Source organism: Toxorhynchites rutilus, chromosome 3, assembly GCF_029784135.1.
Source record: "Toxorhynchites rutilus septentrionalis strain SRP chromosome 3, ASM2978413v1, whole genome shotgun sequence".
In the NCBI taxonomy this organism is placed as follows: Eukaryota; Metazoa; Arthropoda; class Insecta; order Diptera; family Culicidae; genus Toxorhynchites; species Toxorhynchites rutilus.
In genome coordinates this window covers 113,694,132-113,720,520 of record NC_073746.1, presented here as the reverse complement: position 1 = coordinate 113,720,520, position 26,389 = coordinate 113,694,132, and the positions used below count along the sequence as shown (strand labels likewise).

At 40.2% G+C, this 26,389-nt stretch overlaps 3 protein-coding genes across 5 annotated transcripts; 2 read left to right on the top strand and 1 right to left on the bottom strand.

The window, feature by feature from the left end:
• Positions 1 to 1,438: 1,438 nt before the first annotated feature.
• On the bottom strand, positions 1,439 to 16,162 carry LOC129778939 (hydroxymethylglutaryl-CoA lyase, mitochondrial). Its single transcript, XM_055786129.1, has 7 exons — positions 16,083 to 16,162; positions 15,286 to 15,465; positions 14,394 to 15,229; positions 2,652 to 2,714; positions 2,326 to 2,598; positions 2,104 to 2,272; positions 1,439 to 2,039 (listed from the first exon to the last, which is right to left on the bottom strand). The coding sequence occupies exons 4-7, from the start codon at positions 2,706 to 2,708 to the stop codon at positions 1,561 to 1,563; spliced, it is 978 nt and encodes a 325-aa protein (XP_055642104.1). The 5' UTR covers positions 2,709 to 2,714; positions 14,394 to 15,229; positions 15,286 to 15,465; positions 16,083 to 16,162; the 3' UTR covers positions 1,439 to 1,560.
• LOC129778938 (probable serine/threonine-protein kinase mps1) lies at positions 9,274 to 11,918 on the top strand. 2 transcript variants are annotated; one of them, XM_055786128.1, is made up of 3 exons: positions 9,274 to 9,389; positions 9,787 to 10,205; positions 10,271 to 11,918. In XM_055786128.1, exons 2-3 carry the CDS (start codon positions 9,797 to 9,799, stop codon positions 11,800 to 11,802), a joined length of 1,941 nt encoding a protein of 646 aa, XP_055642103.1. In that variant the 5' UTR covers positions 9,274 to 9,389; positions 9,787 to 9,796; the 3' UTR covers positions 11,803 to 11,918. The 2 variants fall into 2 exon arrangements, with proteins under 2 accessions (XP_055642103.1, XP_055642102.1); XM_055786127.1 differs by having other exon boundaries at positions 9,328 to 9,591.
• An 8,182-nt stretch (positions 16,163 to 24,344) lies between the features above and the next one.
• Positions 24,345 to 26,067, top strand: LOC129777236 (zinc finger protein 77-like). Of its 2 annotated transcripts, none has more exons than XM_055783395.1 (3): positions 24,345 to 24,585; positions 24,643 to 25,475; positions 25,537 to 26,067. In XM_055783395.1, exons 1-3 carry the CDS (start codon positions 24,487 to 24,489, stop codon positions 25,808 to 25,810), a joined length of 1,206 nt encoding a protein of 401 aa, XP_055639370.1. In that variant the 5' UTR covers positions 24,345 to 24,486; the 3' UTR covers positions 25,811 to 26,067. The 2 variants fall into 2 exon arrangements, with proteins under 2 accessions (XP_055639370.1, XP_055639371.1); XM_055783396.1 differs by having other exon boundaries at positions 24,347 to 24,581.
• Positions 26,068 to 26,389: the final 322 nt, after the last annotated feature.

The window sequence follows — 26,389 nt, the reverse complement described above, 5'->3', positions numbered from 1 at the left end:
GTATACCACGAGGACATTCAAGCATGGAGGAGCGAAAATTATGGTGTAGGGTGCCTCTCCTGGTACGGAGTCGGCACCCCCTGTACTGGGTGGATAATATCATGGATCAGTATCTCTACGCTCAAATATAAAGGGATGTTATGCTGCTTATTATTTTTTTTGTAAATACTGTCACCTTTTTGTGAAATTTGTTTAGTAGGGAAGAATTTTGTTCAGTAGGGAAGTAGTCTAAATTGTTGTGTGTTATATTTTGTAAAATCGGGCGAAAAAGGTGGTGAATCGGTATGGCAGGATACAGCGAGGATTGCGAGAGAGAGTTAGACAGTGGATTGATAAAATGGACACTGTACCAATAAAAATGAAATGAGAAGGCTCGAGTAAGAATCCGCCATGAGAAGCGCGGCTTTTTGGATTCAGGCGTGGTGTGTGACGGACGTTTGTCCTAGAGTTCGGTCGAATAGTTTGGACATGGTTTCCTCTACGAACTCTCGGTTGACCGGCACACCATTCGGTCTAGTGGTCCACGACTAACTGTAAAGGACCAGCGAGCACCCTCTGGTCAAGTTGGCCATAATTGTTAAGGAGGGCCCCTCTCGGGAGTGCCACTCCGGTATCGTCCTGGGCCTATCGATTGCCGTCAAGGAGGGGAGACGCCGAGCGGCGGTCAACTGTCCACATTTCAACCTGCCGTGGATTCCGACGCCGCCTGTCAAAGAATAAGCTGCAACTGTGGGATATAAACCGAGCTTGTTGGTCCGCCATCCCGATCATCGCGTGTCAGAAGCTTGAGGAACCCATGCTGAACCGGGTGCGTGAAGTGATGCGTATCAAAGGTTGCACGACCAAGTACTAACCCTAGAAGTTTTCGCGGTATGAATTTTCCTCTTTTTTATTTTGTTACCATGAATTTCAAAACCGGTCTTAATTTTTGTCGCGTCATTTTAGTTGTTAAGTATGCTGGTCTTTTTTAAAGAAAATACTTTATATGCAAAATACTGAATTTTGTTTTCGTAATTATCGATTGTATTTGTTTTTTATAGTTTACATGGTCTCGGGACCATGTTTTTTTTTGTATTTTTTCTTGAAAGCTGAGGATTTTTTACATAACATCCAAAAATCAGGGATCTGTTCTTTTTAGTCTTTAAGTTATTATTTTAAAAAAAAACGAACTACTGGACCGATTCATATAACCGATATATCAAATTGATGCACATGAGTTAGTTTGCTTTGGAAAAAATATTACACCTGCGAAAAAAGGATGTTGTTTTCGTGATACATTTTGTTATTTACATGAACTACATCAAACTTGTTAAAAAAAGTTTACGTTAACATGTACAATCGATGGCTCGTGATCAGTGTACCATTCGTTCATTCAATACCTAGGTGTATAAAATTATCTTCGATCAGAAACTCGTAAAAACACAGTCGAAGAAGTATATATTTGTGCCGAACTATTTATTCAAAAAATATAAAGTTCCATAAACTTTCATCTGCTTAAACTAATAAATGCATCCTGTTTCCGTCAACTTGTTGTATCGCTGTGCGTTTGTTTTGTTCCTTTCAACATTCCACTTTGGGATTCGCCTGTCTCATGGCCCGATTAATCTTAGATTCAGATTGTCTTCCCAGCTTTTCGCAAATAAATTTGCCCACGTTTACCAACTTCTGTAAATCGATTCCAGTATCTATCCCCAGTCCATGCAACATATACACTACATCCTCAGTCGCAGCATTCCCTGAGGCTCCTCTAGCATACGGACAGCCACCAAGGCCAGACACTGAAGCATCCACAACGCCAATACCGAAATCCAACGCTGTAAGAATGTTGGGCAAAGCCTGTCCGTATGTGTCATGACAATGAACAGCCAGCATGTTCACCGGTGCGATCTTCGTTACTTCTCGAAGCATCTTTGAGAAGCTGCCCGGCGTTCCCACACCAATCGTATCTCCAAGAGAAATTTCGTAACATCCCATTTCAAGCAGCTTATCTACCACACGAATAACCGCAGCTGGTTTAATATGCCCTTCGTAAGGGCAACCTAAAACAAATCACATATTTAACTCCTGGCTTAGAACTACAAATCAACCAATTGAAGCACTTGCCAACCACGGTAGAAACGTATCCTCTTACTTTCACCTGTTCTTTCTTCGCGGCATCCATGACATCCTGAAAGCGCGCCAAGCTCTCGGCAATAGTGCAATTGACATTTTTCTTAGTGAAACTTTCAGAGGCAGCACCGAAAACGGCAACCTCTTCTGCTCCTGCTGCTATCTGAAACGATCATTGTTTGATATCCGATTTTCATTTTATTGCATCCCACCAACCGCAGATTGGAATCCTTTCAAGTTGGGCGTTAACACCGGATAGCTGATTCCAGAAAGCTTATTGATACCTTTGAAGACTTCGCTGTTATCGCCCATTTGCGGCACCCATTTGGCACTTACAAAGCTCGTAACCTCGATCACACGTAATCCCGTCTCTGAGAGTGCATTTATCAGCTCAATTTTTGTTGCTGTTGGTAGAAGTTTGGGCTCATTCTGCAAACCGTCCCGTGGTCCAACTTCTACAATCCGGACAGACGTTGGTTGGGCTAGTTTCTGTGTAGGGAATGTTTATTCGTCTAGTAAACTAATAATTTTTTGTTACCTACTGTTGCGTAAAATCTAACGGAAGGTAATCGGAATGTGCGCAGCGACACTGGAATCATTTTTCTCTAGATAAAAAAATAGAAATTCGATCAAAACAACTTTGCAGTCAAAACAAGGGTAATGAGTGAATAATCGCCTATCTTATCATTCGTAAGAGAAGTGTTACCAGAACTAAGAATTCATGAAATAAATATTAAATAATATGCAGGGTGTTAGGTAGCTGAATCGGATTCCTTAGGCGATAAAAGGTGAAGTTTGATGAAAAAACGCATACGTTCAAATCTCTAGTATGACAGTCATTAAACGTTTTTTGCTTCAACTTTGTTTGCCTTGAACTGGCTCTATTCAAAAAAATACAGCTTGCATTTTAATTAGAGCCAGTTGAGGGCAAACAGCTGTGGTGAAAATTGGTCAATTTTCTGATTGTCAATTGACATGTGGTACAATGTTTAACCAAAGTATGTGTGTCATGCTATCGTGGTACCTGTACAACGCTGTACACGTACAACGTTAGTACAGCTGTATGTCTGTCCATGATAGAACATTGTTCTGCGAATTGTTTCAAAAGACTTTTTTTTCACGACTTTTACCACTAGCAGTCAATAATAACTCTAAAAAACCAATCGTTGCTATGTGATTATAGTTTGAAATTGAAGCCTCCGAGCGACATACATTGGACGTTTTGACATACCGCTTTGTACATTGGACAAATTACGTTGCACGAAAGGAATTTGAAAATAACTACTGAACAACGATCCAAATACTTGCAATTCGTACTAAAAACATATCATTATTGTAATTACCCATTGAATTGCACTAATCAAGATATCAACACCCGAAAATAACGAAAAACTTAAAATGTCCGAAATGCGACTTCGTGTTGTTTTGATTGCTTTGCTACTTCGGACGTATCGAGCGTCGGACGAAAGTAGCGTCCAAAGTAACAGCAAGACTGGTCTATGGTACTAGGTTAGGCCGTTCCGTCACTAAGTGGGTTAGGAGAGCGGTATATGAAAGCAGTACGGAAGAAAGCAGAAGGGGAATTATTTTCTTGTAGCGTGAAAGAGACAGACTGATCACGAGCGAGCTTCGCCACTAGCGTATTGTGTATTGTTTACAAACAAAACACAGTAGACTTCCAAGATGGCTGAAGAGTCGTTTTAGCAAGTTGGCACACCTTAGGATATACTTCTAGGCGCCTTGAGTAACAGTAGAATGCTTAAAATTCGAATCTGGACATTGGACATTTTTTGTATCGGTGATAAAAAGGTGAAAAGGAAAAATACTTTTCGCAATGCAATCAATGATTGAGAACTCATAGTGCGCATCCATTCATTACATTCGTTGCTTAGAATCTTTTCAAAAGTTCAATAATTCTGTTATTGGTCAAATGGTTCCCGGAATAAATCGCAGCAGAAAACGACTGCAACAGAAACAACCACCCAAAAAGTGTAGTAAACTAGAAATATTGTGGCGCGGTATTGTATATATATTTGTATTATATATTTCAAAACAAAAATTAACCAGGCAAACTTAACGCCCCGGGCAAACGTATCCTGTCCTTTAGCGAGCGTCGGACAGCATACGTTTGCTCGGTCGGACATTGCTAAGAGATCATATCCTATGTTTCGAACTAACCGGGCAATCAATGGAACCCAGGTTTTCGTGCGAGACACCGCCGTTTCCGACGGCGGCTCGGCGGCTTGGCCAACAATATCTGTAGCTTACTATACTTTTTCTAAACGGTTGTTTTTGTTGAAGTTCTTTACTGCGGCTATTTTTTTCCGATCATGGATCAAACATACGTTGAAATGTAAAAAATAGAAGTCCTAGGGATGCTTAATGCTTAATGACACGCCTAGAATGCATTCTGAGAATTTTCTTTTGACGAAAAATCACCCGACCAGAACGGGAATCGAACCCAAACCCCCTGCATGATAGTGTGGGATGCTAGCCACTCGGCTACGGGAGCACTATTCCGGTTTTCGTACGAATGCGTATTTTCACCTGTTCAAACGTCTTTTTTTTGCGAATCTCGTTTATTTGTTAAATCAGTATTCATATTTTTTAATTTCATAATTAGAGCTTTAGTCGTACTACTACTAGTACTACTAGATTAAGATAGAAGGAATTGAGTCATTAAGAATTGATGATCACTCGTAACTTGACTTCAAAGCAGTTATGTATCAATAATAATCATTTTGAATTTGAAGATTTGCGTTTGCTGTTTTGCAGCCCCGTTAGAGCTATTCTTTTTTAGAGCTATTTTTTTCAAAATTAGAATAGTTACAAGCTGGTGAAGTGAGGGGATTGAATAAAAAAATTATAGGAGGTTGTGTCCAAGACACGACCGCATTGTGGACGTAGAACTACGCTGTAGTTTAATTGAAATCGCTTGTTTATAACTGCGAATAAACGAAATACACTCTTTATGATCATGATTAGCGCAAAGGTAATCCTAGTTGAAGGGATTTTTGCAACTCACACGCAAACCAAAATAAATTAATAACTTATTATAACTTATTGAATAGCTTGGTATTCCCCAAATATTTCTTGGTGCACAACCTTAACACCTGCTCCACTATAGCGTCAGTGCAATGCATTGATGCAATATCAAAGGCACCAACGAAGCCTTTATGATGACGGAAAACAAACCTGCCTCATCAAAATTTAATTACTAATATCCTACCGCAAATATTTCCTGTGAATATGCGGGCTACTTTGAGTCCGTGGTTTTGCCCCGGGGCTCGGTAAACACATCTGACCTCTGCTATGCCTGGAGCGAGGAAGCGACTTTTCCGTTTTAACGTGTTCAGATGAGCTGTCGGACCGAGCTCCAGGTCTGCTTGACGGCTTGCTATAAAAGGTGTATATATGAATGGTGGGATGAACAAGTATGGCGAGACAATTATAACGGACAGTGCTGCCAATACGCATTCTGGAGCCCAAACATCCTCCCCCCTCTAAAAAAAAACGAAATATGGGGAAGAAATGAAGAAAATTTATCTCTCTTCAGTTTTTCTTCCAACATTTTATGCTGCTCTCTTATAGTCGATGCCGCCCATGCCTCTGCATCCTTTGACATGCCAGAAAACCATACGTTCTAACAAATTTAGCCGTAGCTGGGTGACGCTCATGAGCGATAGCGACTTCTGGCGTAGGATCTGTGGTAAGACTGCATTACCAGTTTCGATCAAAATTCAATTCCAATTCCACAGCATTTTAAATCTCTTCAATTTTTTTACTGGCTGTTTCATGAGCATCTACTACCTTCTCAAGCTGTACATAATTCGCTATAACATGACTGATCTCAAATTTGCGGTTGCCATGAGCCGCTTCAACCAAATCACGCGAGGTCGTCGTGATCATCTTCCTATTCAACATAGCGCTGTTGTCGCGATCCACATTCAATTAAATCTAGCGCAGCCGTCGCAATCTACTTCATTGAAACCAAGCACGGTCGTCACGATCCGCCTTCAGTTCAACCTAGCGCGGTCGTCTCAATCCGCTTTCAATTTATACTAGCGCGGTCGTCGTATTCCGCTTTTAACTAAACCTGGTGTGGTCGTTACGACCCGCTTTTAATTCATACTAGCACGGTCGTCGCGATCCGTTTTTAAATAAATCTGACGCGGTCGTCTTGATTCGCTTTCAATTCATACTAGCGCGGTCGTCGCAATCCGCTGTTAAATAAACCTGGCGCGGTCGTCACGATCCGCTTTTAATTAAACCTGGCGCGGTCGTCACGATCCGCTTTTAATTCATACTAGCACGGTCGTCGCGATCCGTTTTTAAATAAACCAGGCGTGGTCGTCTCGATCCACTTTTCATTAAACCTGGCGCGGTCGTCACGATCCGCTTTCTACTAAACCTGGCGCAGTCGTCTCGATCCGCTTTCAATTCATACTAGCGCGGTCGTCGCGATCCGCTGTTGAATCAATCTGGTGCGGTTGTCACAATCCGCTTTTAATTAAACCTGGCGCGGTCGTCACGATCCGCTTTTAATTCATACTAGCACGGTCTTCGCGCGTTAAACAATCGGCCAAACTCAATCTCAAACAAGTAGCTGTGTTACAGAAAACTCCAGCTCCTGGCAGGATCGCCAATGTGAATATCCGGGCTACTTTGAGTCTGCGGTTTTGCCCCGGGGCTCGGTAAACAGGTCTGACCTATGCTATGCCTGGAGCGAGGAAGCGACTTTTCCGTTTTGACGTGTTCAGATGAGCTGTCGGACCAGGCTCCAGGTCTGCTTGTCGGCTTGCTATAAAAGGTGTATATATGAATGGTGGGATGAACAAGTATGGCGAGACAATTATAACGGACAGTGCTGCCAATACGCATTCTCGAGCCCACACATTTCCCTTTCGCTATCTCCCCTTCTTGTCACCACGTTCGGATCGACATGTTTACCCGCAACATGGGAATACGTCAAAACGCACGCACGTACGCACACAAATATCCGTATATCGATGGCTTGAAGCAATTAAATATACACACACTTATCTCCGTTTTGCGTTCTTCTCAACAGAAGCCCTTTTTTTAATATTGCTGGTCTAGATCAGCTTAGCTGTCATCCTGTGTGGAGAGAGTTTTGCTACCGTCAAGCGAAACTAAACCACAGACAAAATTCCAGAACATTTATTTTCTTGGTGAGCTGACCATGATTCCCTAGCTTGATGATTCCCCACACAATTGTGTAGCTCAGAACCTTAATGCAATGGCGTCAGTTTGATGTAATGATTGCAATGCTAGAGACATCAGCGAGTCAGTAATTTGGTCGCGTCGAAATCTCAATCCGAAACTAAGGCATGTGAGACTTTAAACTTCATCAGTTCATTCGTCTCTAAACTTCCCTAAAAGGCCCTTGGAAAACTTTACTTTTTCCTCGTATTACTCCTCCACCCCCATTGCCTTGAGAAAAGCATTTGATCCCTCACCGTCTAGCTCGCCCAGCAACAATGTTGTTCAGTCGGTGTTCTCACGAAGAATGAAAGTTTGCCTCAGCGAGATCCACTGTTTATACTCTAGGTAAATATTCCCCTTCGTTCTTCATCTTTTCCTTTGTTCACGAAGACTTCAAGTCTTACGATTTCCTCTTCATTGCTCGTCGATAAGTTGCCCGTTATTGACAGCTCTGTTCGGGGAAGCACACAAATGGACAGAACAAATGTATAGGAAAATGGAAACGCTTATAGTTTTCATGAATTTTAACCATTTACACACCATGGGATTGTAATTTATAGCATATCAAACAAATCTTAGGGAATTCCTGTTTCGTTTGGTATGTAAATCGCCAAAATCCGTTCGCGGCAAAAATAGTTATTAACGTGAACTTTATTTCATAAAAACGTGACCTGTTTTCTGATTTGACACCCTCAATGAAAGACGTAGTTCTACGTCAAAAGTTGTGTCATGGCGTACACGATTTCAGCCTTCCTGGCCTTGTTGCATATTCAGCTTAATAAAATTAGCTAATAGTATTAGACTAGGCGCAAATTGAGAAGCGTATAGCGCTCGTAAGCGAACGCGAGACTACCAACACGACTCATACGTGCCACAAACGTAGCGTGGTGGAGCGCATATTGAGTCGCAGTTTGGTGTAAATAACATGCCACTCGCATACAACGACTGATTAACACAGAGTTGTGCGATATATTTATTTACTAACACAATCACCCGACCAGTACAGCCATACAGTGTCAAACCCACGGCGCTATATGATTGTTCACCAACACAACTACCATAACCGGCATGACCAGCACGAAAAACTGTGGTTCAGCCACAGCGTCGCGCGAGTCGTGTCTCACGAGCGCTCCACCATCTCGCGTCATCTGGTCAATTTGCGCCGTTCTATCTGTTTTCATTAGCCACAAAAACAGGCGCTATATCGCGCCAAGTTACTCGCGCTATATGCGTCTCAATTTGCGCCTTGCCTTAGAAGAGTGGAAGCTATAAATGCTAATAATTTGAGTGGCATAATAATCTTCCATCGGACTAATATTAGTATGTTGTCTTTTTAGTTTTTACTTATTAGTCTTATTAGTGTTTTATTAGCATGTGCAGCATTTTTCTGTCAAAGTCAAATCGTGCCATTGCTTTGAATTTTTGACGTAGGACTACGTCTAACTGGAAGATATAGGTGGTAAATGAATACCTAGGCACATTATTAGAGACGAATGAACTGCAAAAGTTTAAAGTCTCTATAATTCAAGACCTTCCTATGCACAGAACATGTAGGAAAAAATGAAATATTTCGCACGCTTATAACTCGAGAATTTTTTTAATGAACTGCAAAGATGTTTACATCAATTGATAGGAGTTCTACGTCAAAAAATTGTATTTAATTTGTGATGAAAAAATCGTTAATGACTTTTCGAGCAATTCGATATTTCTCAAATCACTTTTCATTCCGAAATAATATCCAAATGATGGAAAGCAAAATGAATAATATGATTGTGCAGTTTTACGTCAACGATGTGATCGTGCCTTGAACACCGCCCTTCTAGCTTTATTCCTTCAGTGTAAGCTGCCTGACAACTGCTTGCATTGTCGAACCGATATCTGCCCAAATCACCCTTGAGTAGGAGACTGTCATGTTTATTTATTGCAGTTTTCTTGTACATAAGATAAACAAAAATTTACAAAACAGAATCGCGGCAACATGTTCGTTTGAAAATAACCGTTTGCTCTAGTGGCTGTCAATGGTATTATCACCATCGTGCGTGTTGATTGCTGAGCAGGTAAACTGTTTTTTGTCCTGTGAAATTTGTCGTATTTTCGTTTGTGAATTGTCGAAACTCGTTCTTTGTTTTGTGTTCAATTTGTTTCGGCGTGTACTAAACTAAACGGTACCATGTCCGACGAAAGTTCCAGCGATGAATCAAAGATCTACTTTGGAACACCTACAATGGCCGAAATGAAGCGGTACCTGAAGAGATTGCAGTAAGTGTCACATCAGAGTAGGCTCATTTTGTATTTTCGATTTATCTAATGTGAAAAATGCCATGAATATTTAATGATGGAAGATCTGTTGAAGATTCTCTTGGAAACTGTTTGTTTTGTGGGCCGAACTCTTGCCAAACAAATGTAATTCCTGGCGCGAATTTAATTGATAGATATATCGAACCTTATTTGCAGAAAGAAACCCATGGACACTCGCGACCTATCTCCAGACACGACGACGGAGGAGTCTTCGTTTGAGATTGATGAAAGTTTCCACGCCATGATTGAGCGGAAGCGAAAGGAACAGTTGGAATCTAAAACGAATTCTGTTTTCTCGGAAGATATATCTGCGATCTCGCGTTCGGTTGATGAATGCTCGGAGGATGTGCGCTCTCGAGGAAACGATTCAACCTTTATCGAGCAGGAGTCGATCCATAAAACTACGGATGAAAGTTTTGAAGAAATGGAACGCATTTGTTCTATGAATCAAAGTAAGCTGAGCACTTCTGAGAGACCCATAGAAGAGGAGAGTGATCTATCATTTATAGGAAGCGGGGCAACTAACAGATTAGAAGGACTGCCGTTAACGGATGGAAGTTGTTTGCAGAAAACAGGTAATGCATATTCATTTCGGTCGTCATTAATTCTTAGCGATTATAAATTTAATGTATTTGTTCAGCTCCCATTCAAAACCGTGACCATAAATCTATTAATTTGGCTGATATGACTCAATTGGACGAAGTTGAGGAACCATCTTATTTATGGGAAAACTCGGTTCAACACGGCCCTGGCAAGGGAATCTCACCGGTGAAAAGAGTTCACATGTTGCGACCATCTACGATCCTCGAAGAGGGATCCATTAACGAAACTGCTTCAAATACTACCCCCAAAAATACGTCATTGGACAGTTATGTCACAGCAAAGCAAAATTTGAACATGAGCGACAACAATTCGATTACCACCGGGAGCGATATATATCGAACAGCAGAGGAGGGAGACGACAACCGTTCCTCGACTGGTATTGGAACGGTCAGCAGCTCATTTGAAGGCTTTGAAGCAACGGTTAATAAAACAACGATAGAAGCAAGTCGAACTAAGAACGTCACGCTTGTAATTCCCGATGAGGAAGATGATGAGAATGACGATGACGATGTCATTATTGTGCTGAGCTCAAGCGAAAGTGAGGAAGAAGATGAAGATGAAGTTTCAATTGATGAACCCTTACCCGATAAGGCATCTCCAGAATCCAGACGACAAACGGACGAATTTATTTTGAACCACAGCATAAAACTAGACACCGCTAGTATATTGGATGAGACCGATAGTCTGCAGGAAAACTCTCTCTGCCAGAACGATTGCGATAGCATTGAAGCTCCCGCGTCGCCTCTTCTGGACGCAATTCCGGATCATTTTAACGACACATTTGAAGAAATGGAATTCATGATGCGTCAGGGAATGAAGATAATGCAACAGCAAAAAGATCAACAAGAAAAATCTAAACAAACTGAACCAGCTTCGTATAGTGCAACGAGAATGCAAACGACACCGTTAACTCAGATAGACAACAGTTCCAATCGGTTTATGAAAACGAACCAGAATCTGGCCACTTGTAAGCAGACCCTGTTCTCGCATAGCCCGAGTAGTACCAGCTCAGCTCATAAACCACTTCTCACGCCAACAAGTGCTTCCAGCTGGGGCAATTTTAAGAAACCTATAAGCCGACCTCCTCCGGCTCCGAAGTCAGCTAAGAAATTTGATCATATTGTGTCTCCCATTGGAGCTTACATCAAGAAAACTCCCCAAACCGCACTTCAAGCACGTATATTTTGCCCCAACCAGAATCTCATCGATGTTCTGAACAGCAAGAGAGACAACCGGGAAAGTGTGATGAGCTCGAAGGAAAACTTCCACCAGTCGCAGTCGGTGGATCCGTCCACGTACAGTTCGTCGTTACCTCGGAAGGGTGTGATTAGTTCCCGTGGGGCTCACGTTCTGGATGAACGCAACGCTGTTCGAATACCCGGCGGAGAAAAAATGCACAAACTGTTGAACAATTCCCCGACCATGGTCATTCGACACGAGGGAAGGTTGAAGTATGAGCGCGTGGCCCAACTTACGGACAACAGTGTGGCGGATGACAGCTTGGCTGATTTATCGCTTGTTTCCGGTGATGTCTCCGTTCGGGTGCTCAAAGATGTAAAACGTTTTTAGATATTAGTGAGACGACTTTTGTCAATTACTTTAAATAAACTAATAGTTTGTAGAAACAGGAATAGAAATATAACCATATACATGCCCTTTTGTGCTTCGGCATATTGAAAACCATTCAGCGTCAGTAGGTATTGTACAATAATAATTGTTATTGTCCGATTAGCACCCTATTCCGACTCGACATTTCGATTTTTTTTCCAAATTTTGTAAAGGGGTGGCTGGCTACCCAAAATTACAATACTAAATGCGAATAATTTTTTATAGGCTCGAAGGCCAACGTTCTGAAACCCATAATATTCCCTCCAATTGGAAGAATATATAAATCTAGGAACTACATCGCATCGATAACCAACTCGAACTTTTGCAGAAATGCTTAAGAGTTCCGTTCCAACGACTCAGGACAAAGCCTACTCCATTCTGCCGAATGACGAGACTGTTGCTGACGCTTCCAATGTAGGAAGTTCCGGTACATCGCAGGGTGCCATCAGGAAAAGAAAAATTACTTCTTTTCCATCACTCCCCAGATAGAAGTTCGAAACTTCCCAAGTTGGAATGAAACTTCGAATCGAACGTGCTGAGAAGAGACCGAAGTAAGTACCTCTTGGTTTACGCGGTTCTTCTGGGCACCATTTTCGCGATCAAAGCAACAGCCACAATCTGGCTTGCTTGCGCGTTCTGACCTGGTGGACAACATTTTCAATGCTTTAAATATAAATGACCCTCTTAAAAGCATAGTATTATGTTTGCTTTCGATTGTGAGAACATTTTTGAAAGAAAAATGTGATTTTTTAGCAGCGTTCATTTCCCTCGATGTCTGATTCAGTGCAAGAGGTCAAGGATTTGACCACTGTCATACAGTGGAATTGCAGAAGCATCTTACCTAACTAGATCAATTTAAATTTTTAGTTCATAGCTCTAACTGTGATGTATTTTCCCTCTGTGAAACATGGCTGAATTTTCACGATTTCAACATTATTCGCCTAGATCGGAATGACTCGTTTGATGGCGTACTATTGGGGATTAACAAATGTCACTCCTTCTATAGAGTCACTCTCTCATCGATGACAGGCATTGAAATTGTCGCTTGCCAAACACAAATCAATGGCAAAGACCTCTGCATTGCCTTGATATATATTCCTCCCCGAACGATGGTAGGTCGCCATCCGTTTTTTGATATTATCGAGGCATTGCCGGAGCCGGGGCTATTCTTAGATGATTTCAACTCCCATGGAACAGCATAGGGGTCACTCTACGATGACAACCGTTCCACTTTGATTTACGATCTGTGCGACAACTTCAACATGACAATTTTGAATACTGGGGAAGCAACTAGGATAGTCAACCCTCCTGCACGGGCAAGCATGCTAGACATATCTCTCTGCTCTTCTGCATTATCCCTGGATTGCACATGGAAGGTAATCAAAGATCCCCACGGTAGTGATCAACTATCAATAATTTTATCGATCGCCAATGAATCGAAATCTAGTGAGTCAGTCGATATTGCGTATGACCTCACGAAGAATATTGACTGGAGAAAATTTGCTGAAATAATATCTGAAGTAATTGTTTCAATGCATGAACTTTCTCCACTCGAAGAGTATAACATTATATCATGTTTGATTTACGAAAGCGCACTTCAAGCTCTAAAGAAACGTGTACCTGCTACCGCTATCCGACGTCGTCCTCAATCACTTTGGTGGGACAAGGATTGTTTCCTTGAAAAGTCATCCGTTTTCAAAAAATTCAGGAAAACTGGGTTAGTGGAATGGTTTTGAAAGTACCAAGCTGTAGAAGCCGAACTAAAAGGTTCGATTAAAGCAAAAAAGTGTGGATATTGGAGGAAGTTCGTCAATGGTTTGTGAAGGGAGATCGCCATAAGCACTCTTTGGAATTCGGCTAGGAAAATACGTGGTTGGAACCATACAAACCAAAGTGAGGGATACTCTGACCGTTGGATTTTTAACTTTTTCTAGGATGCACGAACCAGCCCATTTCCAGGCCATCCGACAAAACGATCATGCACTCTATGTCTATGTCTATGTTTGTCAAATACCTGGGTGTATATTTTGATTGTAAACGTTCCTAAGGAAGACGTATCGCGTATCTGAAATGCCAGTAAAGAATGAATTTTCTCCAAACAGTAACTAAAACATGGTGGGGTGCCCATCCAGGAGACCTCATTAAGCTGTACAAAACAACAATATTGTCAGTGTTAGAATATGACAGTTTTTGCTTCCGATAAGCTTCCAGAATTCATATTCACAAGCTGGAAAGCATACAATATCGTTGCTTGCGTATAGCCATGGGATGTTTGCATTCGACACATACGATGAGTCTCGAAATCTTGGCAGGAGTATCCCCGCTTACTCTTCGGTTGACATAATTATCTTACAGATTTCTCATCCGTTGCAAGATAATGAATCCCTTGGTGGTTGATAACTTCGAAAATCTACTCAACTCACTCCTCAGTCAAGCTTTATGTCTTTATTAGTTTCCCACTAAACTTATCATTATTATATCAAATTATCTTCAGATGAAATTTTTATATGAGATTATTATATCACATGAAGAAAACAAAATTTTCCACTCACATTGAATACCAGTTTGATACGAAGAAGTTAATTTTCATTAATGATTTTTTATTTGAAAAGTGCTCATTCTGCCTGGAAACTCATTATTATCTTCGACACTTCACAAACTCGTAAAACGTAGTTCAATGGCGTGCCGTTTATTTCGTTTCCGCCGTGAAGTGAAGGCCCGATATCCCGGCTTATGTTCAATGACTACAACCTAAACGCGCATCTTTATCGCATTGGGCTTGGCAATCTATGTGATTGTGGCGATGGCTACCACGACATCGACCATGTTGTCTGGTCGTGTATCCGAGTAACTCATATTCACGAGTAACTCGTTTCGAGAAAATTCGAACTCAAATCGAATTGATTTTAGTATTATGTATCTTTTTCAAGTTAATATTTTCAGTGTACTAGACTTCAATTGGTGGCACTGGAAAGCTGTAAGACCTGCTTCCGTTGAGGAACGATTCAGTAAATTTTCAGGTTGTTCTTAAATATAAGTCAGAAGAACTTCGATTTATATTGTTTAATAATATAATTAAGTAACGTGAGATATCTTAGAACCATTCATTTGAAATCTGTGACTATTCCAAATTATCAAAGTAGAATTGCTCGTATCATCCATCGCTCAGGATATCTTTGTCTTGTTGGTCAATACCGCGTGACTGCTGTTCCATTCGAAAGATAAAATCAGCTGCGGATTCAGCTTCAGCTCTGCGGTTCCGTGCAACATGCGGCTGATATAACTTTTTGTAGGCTACTATCAACGACATGGTGGCGATAATCGCCCCACCGGTTACCGCAACCGGTGAGCCTTTAATCACCCGATACATATTGCCAATGGTAGACATCTGTAGAAGATACAGTTGATATACCAAAGCTAGTTTTGAGTTTCAATTTTATTCACCTTAGCAGTCCGGAAATTATTACTTTACTGATGAAGTGGACTCACTCTCTATCTTCCTCGAGCCGTGTTGAATCTGATATTTTGCAAACTCTGGCTGGAAAACGTAGAAGCCTCCACCGACACCAAAGATCGCGACAAGAACGAACTCTATAAATCTGGGTCGTCCGTATCTCATTGCACCTAGTTGCAGGAAAAAAAACTTGCTGTAATTATTTAAAAACACAATATACACGATGGTTCCCGGAATAAATCGCCACAGAAAACGACTGCAACAGAAACCACCGCTTATAAAATGTGTAGTAGGCTATAAATATTGTGGCGCGGTATTGTATTTCAAAACAAGAATTAACCGGGCAAACGTATCGCCCCAGGCAAACGTAACGCCCCGGGCAGACGTATACCGTCCGACGCTCGCTAGAGCTCGGTCGGACATTGCTAAAGGATCGTATCCTATGTTTCAAACTAACCGGGCAATCAGTGGATCCCAGGTTTGCGTGCGAGACACCGCCGCTTCCGACGGCGGGTCGGCGGTGGACTCGGATTGCGTCATCTTGGCGGCATGGGCCGCCTCGATTCCTTATCCTCGCCAAATGGGGACTTCGTCCCCATTACATTGTCCTCAGAATAAATTTCGAAAAACGAGAACAAGAGAATAAATTTATAATAGAAATGTGAGGCACATGATGTTTTTCCCGCGCCAAATATTTCTAGCCTACTACACTTTTTCTAAGCGGTTGTTTCTGTTGCAGTTGTTTACTGTGGCGATTTATTCCGGTCACCATACACGATATTCTCACCGTCTCGTACAGTTTGTCGCGGCCTCCTTGCATAACTAATGTTTACAACAAGAATATGTTGCAGTGTTGCCAGATAATCTAAGCAGGAGTTGTATGTGTACATAAAAAATGATATAAGGCTTCAGGGTACGTTTATGACAAGGTAGCCTGGACTCGAAGTGTGTAGGACACGATTCACTTATACACTCTCAACTATGACATCTTTGCTTTGACGAAAGCAGCGATAGCAAAGCAATTCATAACAAGTGTTTTTTTTGTTGCAAATATTACGTGTTTCGCTATTTTTTTTAAATACGTTAATAATATGTGAAATAGAGAAGTTAGTGAACCATTAACGTTAAAGGATTTCGGAATTAGTACCCTGAATGTGTTGTTTCTGTGCTGCTTTTTGAAACTGATCTTTATACGACGGCTCGACTGCTACGGAATAAATATAAAATATTGCTATTTTCAGACAACTCTATGGTTCGATGAGCGGTACCCGGCACGAGTCCAACTCGAATTATGAAAACATATCCCACAAATTATCATTTCATCGAATCCCGATGGATATGACCATTCGGAAGAAATGGCTTAGATTCTTCGGACAGAACCTAAACAGCAATACCAAAAACATGTACATTTGCTCGCTTCACTTCAGTTCAGATTGTCCGTGATTGTTTCGATGGCTTGGAAGAACAATATCGTCGAAAACAGGTACCCACGGGTAAATTTAAACAAATCCAGATTATACAATTAATACATAAAACAGTTTATTTTTATTTTTTTTTTTATTTTTATTTATTTAGTTCCTACTGTCAGAAAAGCCAACGATTCTCATGCCTCGGGATATCAAAACCAGAAGGCTCGCCGAAAGGTCTTGATTGACATAAAGCAAGAGTTGAATCTATTAAAAAATTATAGGAGGTTGTATTCAAGACACGACTGCATTGTTGACGTAGAATTACGCTGTAGTTTAATTCTAGTCGTTTGTTTATAACTGCGGATATTATTTCATAATGCTACGAAATTTTTTAAATAACCTTTCTACCAGTTTGGTCGCCCTGAAATGTTTTTTTTATTGTAAAATCATTTGACGATGAATGTTTAATGATTCATTCTTGTGCTCGCAAAACAATACATGCTCGAGATAAGCGCAGCTGTCATCCTTAGTGGAGACAGTTTTGCTACTGGCAAGCGAAACCAAATCACATACAAAATTCCAGAACGACATTTACTTTCTTGATGACTAAATAAACGAAATCTATCTACGAAATATCTGTTAATCTCAACAACCATGAAAAGAGCTGAAAGCAGTTTTGCGAATGGCACGCAAACACAAATAAACTAATAACTTATTATAACTTATTGAATAACTCGGTATTCCCCAAATAATTTTTTGGCGCACAACCTTAACACCTGCTTCACCATAGCGTCAGATCAATGCATTGATGCAATGCCAAAGGCACCAATGAAGCCTTTATGATGACAGAAAACAAACAATGTTGCTTGGAAAAAGGCCAAGGTTCATCACTAATATCCTAGCGCAAATATTTCCCTTCCGCTATATCCCCTTCTTGTTTATTATTTTCATTACGGTTGCATAATTTGCGAAACCAAACAATCGTCAATCATAGCATTAAAAAAATAAGGCGATTGTTTCATCGTTCCAGGCCAATGTACACGGGTGCAGATAAAAGTGGGGTTTCAACGTAGCGAAGATGCACTAATTTTACGCACGGGTTATGAAACACGCACGTACGCACACAAATATCCATATATCGATGGCTTGAAGCAACTAAATATACACACACTTATCTCCGTTTTGCGCTCTTCTCAACAGAAGCCCTTTCTGTTGATATTGCCAGTCTAGATTAGCTCAGCTGTCATCCTTTGTGGAGAGAGTTTTCCTACCGTCATGCCAAACCAAATCAACGATAAAATTCCAGAACATTTATTTTCTGGGCACGCCGACCATATCCTAGCTTGATGATTCCCCACACAATTGTGTAGCTCAGAACCTTGGTTGCGTCCACAGCTCAATCCGAAACGAATACATGTGATGACGCAAAATAAGGAAGAACAAAAGGTATTCATTGCTCTGAATACAGAACGAAACTGAAAGTTTGCCTTCTTTCCTCGCTTGTTGAATTAGAGAGATATTTAACTTCTTCAGTTCATTCGTCTCTAACCTTCAAAAAGCCCTTGGAAAACTTTACCTTATCCATCATATTACTCCTTCACCCCCATTGCCTTGAGAGAGGCATTCGATCTCTCGCCGTCCAGCTCGCCCAGCAACCATGTTGTTCAGTCGATTTCCTCACGAAGAATGAAAGTTTGCCTCAGCGAGATCAACTGTTTATACTCTAGGTAAATATTCCCATTCGTTATTCTTCTTTTCCTTTGTTCACGAAGACCATATATCTCACGGTTTCCCCTTCGTTGCTCATCGATAAGTTGCTCGTTATTGACAGCTCTGTTCGGGAAAGCACACAAATGGACAGAGCAAATGTATGAGGAAATGGGAATGTTTCCAATTTTCATCAATTAAAAGCATATACAGACTATGGGATTGTAATGTATAGCATATCAAACAAATCTTAGGGAATTTCCGATTCGTTTGGTATGTAAATCACCAAAATCCGTTCGCAGCAAAAACTTTATTTCATAAAAACGAGACCTGTTTTCTGATTTGGCACCCTTAATGAAATACGTAGTTCTACTTCAAAACATCAGTAACATCCGCAGAATCAGTCCAGTTTTCTAATGGGAGCAAACATGACTATCCCGAGAAAGATATTCGGTTAAAGGAAATCGGGAGCAGCACCATCAACATCTCTAATGAGAAACCTAGCGATATGACCGGTTCTGATAGCTTAATTCAAGCACTGCGACAAGAGGTATCGGAGAGCTACAGAATGCTTCCGGAAGCTAAAATCCGTATTCCCGAACCACAATTTCCCCTAGATTTTGATAAGAAATAGAACCTAATTCGATTATCTTTACGCTGCAATGAATACATATATATTAAGCTGAAATACAGTAGAAATAAATTAATTTAGACAAATTTATAATACCGTCCTATGATACTTGCAAAGCTAACACGTCACAGCCTCACTACTATTGATGCACTAGTCCAGACTACCTTCTCATAAACGTACCCTGATTAGGTCTGTTTCAGAATGAGCGTTTTTTTGACGTAGGGTTACGTTTTTCGGGAACATATTGGGGTACGTATTGAAAATCGAAAATCAAGTACATCGTGAAAATTGTCCAATTTCAACCGCTTATTTCTCAGTCATTTCATAATGGATTGATGAAATTTTTGCGTCAATCGATTTCGGCACTCCATTTTTTTTTGCATTGAATAAAATAATATATGTCATGAAACTAACCATCGGACAATCGAAAAATCTCAACCCCTATCCTAACGGGAATACCCACTTCTGATTGGTCAAATTGACGACACATGCGGTGGTTCCCTAACAGAGACATCTAAACTAAACTGCCTGGGGGAAATTGACATTGCAAATACATGAAAGTAGGGGAACCTTTTGCTCCCACCCAAATGTGTTCCCTAACAGAGACATCAAAACCAAGCTGCCTGAGGGAAATCGGCATTGCAAATACTCGAAAGGGGCGGCAACTTTTGTTCCTACCGAAATGTGCACCCTAACAGAGACATCAAAACCTAGGTGCTCGGGGGAAATCAGCATTGCAAATATATGCAAGTCGGGGGCATTTTTATATTGCAAGTAAGGTGAGTGATACGATTGATTCTAGCAAATTAAATTTAAATTTGGAATTTTAATGTTGGTTGCTTCGTGAAATTTCATATCAATGACCGGTGTTTTGTGAAAAAATTAGCACAAGTGTAAGTGTAAAATTGTATATGGTAGCAGTTGTGTTAAAAATGACTTGATATATGAAACAGTTTACTTCAATTTTCATAAATAACAACCAAGGTATGTTCCCGCTCGAGAACGGGTCGTTCGGTTTAAGTTGTCTGTTTTGTTGTGTTCATTTTCACCCAAGGAAAGTTCGAGGAAAGTTGGAAAAGTGGAAATCACTTATTATAAAGCGCTCTACATATAGTATTAGGTGCTGTTAGTCCAATTAAAATTCGCATTGGGTTGAATAAACACTCAGAAAGTAAAAATTATAAAAGAAAATTACCTTTTCCATTCAAATATGTTTTTCTGTATAAAAGTAACATGTTTTTACTGATGAGAAAAATAGATAATTTTGTTCGGTATTGATAATTATCTTATTTAACATCGATGAGTTTTTTCTCTTTATTTCATCCATACATAACAATAATAATACATAACAGCGCAATCTGCTTTCCTCCTCTATTCAGTTTAGCTGCACTCATTCGTTCGTAATCAGTTCACTCTCAAACAGTTCATTCTCGATCAGTTCGTACACAAGCAGCCCGATCTCCAAACAGTTCACTCGCAAACAGTTCGTATGACTGACCGTTCCTTGAAAAAGTTGATGGGTTTGGGCCAAGGGATTTTGACATAGGACTATGATGGTGTATAGTAATTGCATTTGAGTTGAGTTTTTCCATTGTTCAAAATCTGTATTTTTTCCTCTTTTGATACATCAAATGGAAGCCCTGCAAAGTATGCGTGAATATACCCTTTCGAACTTCTAAATCAGCAGCCAGTTAAATTCATTAATTGCATTTGTTAGTTAACCAAACAACATGCTTGATATAATGACATCATGGACCACAATTGCGTAAATTGTCAGTAGCAAGACTTACACGATAAAACGTGAATTGAGCACGAATTGATTGGACAACAACCTGAACTTCAATCTAAATAAATCGCTATGAAATCCCTTTCAACGTTTAACGTTTTGGGCCAGGCTCTTGTCAAATCTTTGAGGAGAATCGAGTGAAACCATTCAATATCATCTTCAGAATCATTCCTAGATCATCCCTCCTTTTTAAATGCTCGTTATCGACAAATCGAGAATAATTCATGATACGCATCTAATCACATTGTGAGCTAACGCCGAATTGTAGGCGAAAAAATTACTCGTTTCATTGTGGGAGAAAAAGAGCGGCTAGTAGAATCGAAATGACATACCCATTTTAACCGTCAAATTGTTAGCTTTTTTACAATATTCACTGTTTCTGTCTTGAGCTAAAAAATGCTGGATAAATATCCTGTCTAATGGTATATAACACAACATATGTCGCAATAACTATTGTGAGTAAAATACGTTTGAAAACTCCTAATGAGTCGTTACATTTTTCGTAGAGTTACCCCTCTATATAGAAATCAAAGACATAGTCCTTTGTCAAAAGACAGTTCGTTCACTCTTGTTGGCGGATTACAGTAAGTTACATGAGAAGGCGATCTGGCGTAGTGGTAACATCCACATCTCTTATACTTATGACAGACATACAGCTGTACTTGCGTTGTACTTCGAAAATTGTATGTCTGTCACCATGTACAGTGCTAGAACCATGCAAGCAACTCGGTACAATCGCTGTGCCTGTACCGACCTATTTTTCCGCTGTACATGGCTACAGTTGTACTGTGCGCAGCGCCATAGACGGTTAGTGGTGGGTAGCATGAACAAAACGAATCAAAACATTTGGTATACATTCTTTTCATTGACTTTCTCTTGAGTTAATAACTCAGATTGGAAACATATTTGTTGTGTTCGATAGTTTAGACGCTAAATAAAAACCTTTTTCATTGAAATATTGGTGAAAATACAATGCAATAAATTCAAACTTCTGATTGTCAGTCTGACATGCGGTACAATGTACAACCAAAATATGTGTGTCATGCTATCGTGGTACCTGTACAACGCTGTACACGTACAGCGCTAGTACAGCTGTATGTCTGTCCATGGTATTACGTTAAAGGAAAAACATGACAGCATAGAAAAAAAAGTTGCAAGATGTTTTTCAAGCAAAATCCACAAACTGCGACTAACGATGAATCCTCTCCCATCATAACCAAATGTTTTTATCTTGGTAACTCAGAGTTGACCAAAGCTAACATCAAGGATATTTTTTATTCATTTTCGGCGAATAATCAATAGAGTGCCGTGTTATGGAACATCAGAACAATAGTAAATTGCAAAAACAACATCACGATCATAAGGTGTTGGTTATTCCAGACGACATCGGAATGTATTCCATCTGATCATCTTTAGAAAGGTTAATAACCTACAAAGGATAAATTTATCTTGGAGACATTAAATTTACGTTCATGACTTCCAGTCGGACGTTTATTCACTCTGATAATAATTGTGTGGTAATTGTCACAAAGCATATATTCCAATGCTGTCAGTAATCATTTGCTGTGATACCGATTGTTCCAACAGTATGCATTCGACAATATTGAGACTGAATACCTGAAATTAATCAGATTCAACCAAGCAAGTCTGTGGTCAAAGCAGTATGACACTTAAGAGATGCAACAAGTTTGAAGGGATATGAAAAAAAAACATTGGTCGTTCAATGAATCTACTGCCACATATGTCGGAAGTTCACGATATATGAATAACATACGTCGATACTAATTCATTACTTTTATTTGCAACGAAAAACGTAACAACACAGAATTGAATTAATTAAATGTGTGATCCGTTTTAACTACAAAAAAAAAAAAGGATCAATAAAAAATCTGCTGGTAATAAAATTAATCAATTGCATCGATTACCCGTCTGCTGTCTGTCGGGCGAGAAACGACAGCAAAATAAAACCGACACGAGAGTGAGCCAGCCAAAAAATTTAAAGAATTAAAAATCCCACGACGAGTGTCAAAAGATCTCAGTTGATCGTCTCCTGTACATTTTACGAACAAGAGCTCATCATCCGCTGTATGGAATGGAATTAATCGTTTGTGGATTGCACTAACGATAAACCTTGAGTAGTACTGCCGTAATCTCGCAAAATGACGCAAGCGCCAAAATTGACATTTTACTTTTTATGTTATAAATCAATAAAGAATATCAAATCCTTTCAAATGACTGCGAAATTTTACAGAAATCTGAAAAAAATGACCCCGCAAAAGCTTGAAAACGGAGCGGCGTAAGCGCCATTACTACTGTGATGTGGCGCAAACGCCGTCTCCCTTATGATGTGACGTATTTTGATTGTGATGCGATGTGATTTTTTATCTATTCTGATGGTTTTGATAGAATAAACGAGCAGGGACAGCAAATTTCATATAACAATATCTTCCGCAATGGACGTTTAGCATAATGAGAGTCACATACCTTTAAAAAAAAAAAACAAAAAAAAAACGAAAAGCTCGGCATTATCTTATTTAACACGGATGTTTTCCATTGCATTTTGGATTGGGAAAAATCGGTGCTGTCCATAAATGTTGTAATCGGGTTCTCAACTGCGTTAGCCTGCTCAACGCATGCTACAAAGTCGGAAAATGTGTAGAACTCTTCTCCCTGATGCTCCCTCATGCTCCGCACAACGGCGGCATTTTGGAGAAAATAATTGGAAACACATTTTCGCATACTTTGATGGACGGACGCCAATCGGTTGTGGAAACAGCGATTTTGCGATTTGCTGTTTCCACAACAAACTGGCGTTGGTAACATAGCTTAAATAATAGCTTTTAAGAATCAAGCCGATGGCAATGAATTTCTATCTAGTGTACACATTTTGTACAGATCAGATTTTCGTAATGCACGCGTATGCTGATCATACATGCAATTTTAAGAAAAGTCTCGTACTGAAAATTTTCCCCTTTGGCGCTTGCGTCACTTTGCGAGATTACGGCAGAGTAGAGGTTATGCTTCGAGAGTGCATGCAGTGGGGATTCCTCTTTCATATTGCTTTTTTGAGATCTTGGTAGCTCACATACAACATCCACGTCACGTTCACGTTCCGTCCCGTCACGTTTCGTCAATTATTCTTCCAAGCAGTTTTTATGCAAATATTCACATACACCGGCAACGGCAACTTCGACTTGCCTTTGCTGGTGTATGTGAATGCTTCAATAGGAATTGCATGGAAGAATAGTTGACGCAACGTGACGTGACGGAACGTTAACGTGACATGGATGTTGTATGTAAATCGCGCTTAAAAGAGCATCGCCTGCTGGGGGTGATTTAAAAATATCCGACTTATTCATTGATCGTTGAATGTGATTTTTCACCATCCCAGGTCCGCATAGTTGACACCAAAAACATGGCCGTCTAGGACGGGCTGTTTCGCACCGTTCGCGAATGATTTGCCAATCTTGTCATCTGGCATCTCTGCTCTTCAAGAGAAGCAATGTCAAACTCAGTTGTTTATAAACAATTTCAAAAAGTAATCATGAGCTAAAATATTTTTAAAAAAGTGCTTATAATTATTTCGATTTCAAAATCAAGGCAATCACTGGATTACTGAGTTGAACATCGTTTGAACGAAATTAAAATAAAGTATTAAATGGCACACTGTCGATTTTGTCAGAAATCATGTGAACAAAACCGCCGTTTGCTAGACCGCTTCTTCCGAGAGAAGCTCCAGGATGTGCTTTGCATGTGGGTAGGAATTGATAAATTTAATTTTTTTTTACGATGCACATAAAAATCACTCTTGCAGGTTGACGTCAGCTCCGAAGCAGACCACGCTACTGTTTGTCAGGAATGTGAGCTTGATATTTTGCAATTTTATTCCTACAAGCAACAATGCAGAGAAATGCTTCGAAGGCCACCAGGTGCGATTGTCTCCGATGACGGCGAAACCGAGTTCCTCGATAATGAGCAGCAATGGGCAGAGGTTCCTCAGAAATCGGCATGTGCGTCAATTGCCGAGAATGCTGAGATTGAAATACTCGATGACTTAAGCTGTTTGAATGAAACATCAGTAGTGACAGACCTGAAGAATATTCTATCGCCACTATACGACAATGACGAACCAGATAATTTCCCTGTCGAGGCCCTCGACGACTTCGCCGAAAAAAAAGAACCCCAAAGGACAGAAAGAAAGAAAACGCGAAATCCCACGATCTTAACAGAGGAGAAACGGCTAGCTAAACAGCTAAAACCGAAGCGAGCCCTTCGGAGGAAAACGGAGGAAGAAAAGGCTATGTCCCCAGAGGTTTATAAAAAATACTATTATAAGATGATTAGCGAAAAATACAAACAAACTTGCGAGGTTTGTGGTAAACGTCTTCCACCGGAAAGAATGGAAGGTCATGTCAATGGTCATAAAGGGCTGCAACCATATGCATGTGAATTTTGCGAGCTACAGTTCAATTGTAAAATCAATATGCGCAAGCATGTGCAAAGAAATCATGTCGTTGGAGTGCAGATTCCGTGCGCTATGTGTGATAAAGTGTTGATTAGCCAGATGGCTCTCCGACAACATATACGAACGGTACATGAGGAGAAAAAATATCAGTGTCCCATCTGTGGGTTAAGGAGTCCGAATAAGTGGGTACCAGCATTTAGGGACAAGAATTAATTTAATGTTTAATTTTTTCCTTTTTTTTAGTCATTCATTGACACGCCATATGAATATTCATACTCAAACGAGGAATTTCGTTTGTCCACATTGTGCCAAAGCTTTCTACTGTTATAGCGTGCTGAAGATTCACCTGAGAACGCACTCCGGTGAAGAGCCTTACAAATGTGTAATTTGTCCGAAAGGCTTTGTGCATCGTCGGTTATATGTGCTGCATATGAAAAAACTTCATCCGGAGGAACCATTGATGCGTATTAATGGCACAAAGGAGTTGAAAACAACATTGATGAAAAAGCACTACTGATCACGTTTCGCCTACAATGGATGTATGTTGTTATTAGGACTTCGGATAAGTTCTCGCTGTTTTCCAACATATGACATTCCGACAACTTGGTGCAGGTTTTCAAACGGTAGCTCATTCGCGGCTTCGAAGGGGCAGTGTCACCGTCTACAAGGGCTTTGAGATGTCATGCATTATAACGAAATTCATTTCCGAATTCTTATGATTTTGAAGTACAATGAATTTCATGTTTTCGTTTCACAATAAACTCTTTGTTCTAATCTCTTGCATTCAGCTTATTCAACTTTTTCGTTCATAACACTTGGTCCAGACTTGATGTTCCTAACACTAAGCTAACACGTCACAGCCTCACTACACTGAGAGAAATAATTAGTAAATATAACGAATTTTTTGGTAAATACTACCAATCTATAGTCATTTTCGATCGTACTAATAAACACATATGTCAAGCAAAACCATGATTCGGAAGCCCAATATCGGCTACATTTTCTCGCCGAAAATGCACGTATCAGAATTATATCCTTATTATACCTCCGTATTGCCTTATGGGAGCAATGAAAATGGTTAATACGCGCTTTTCTC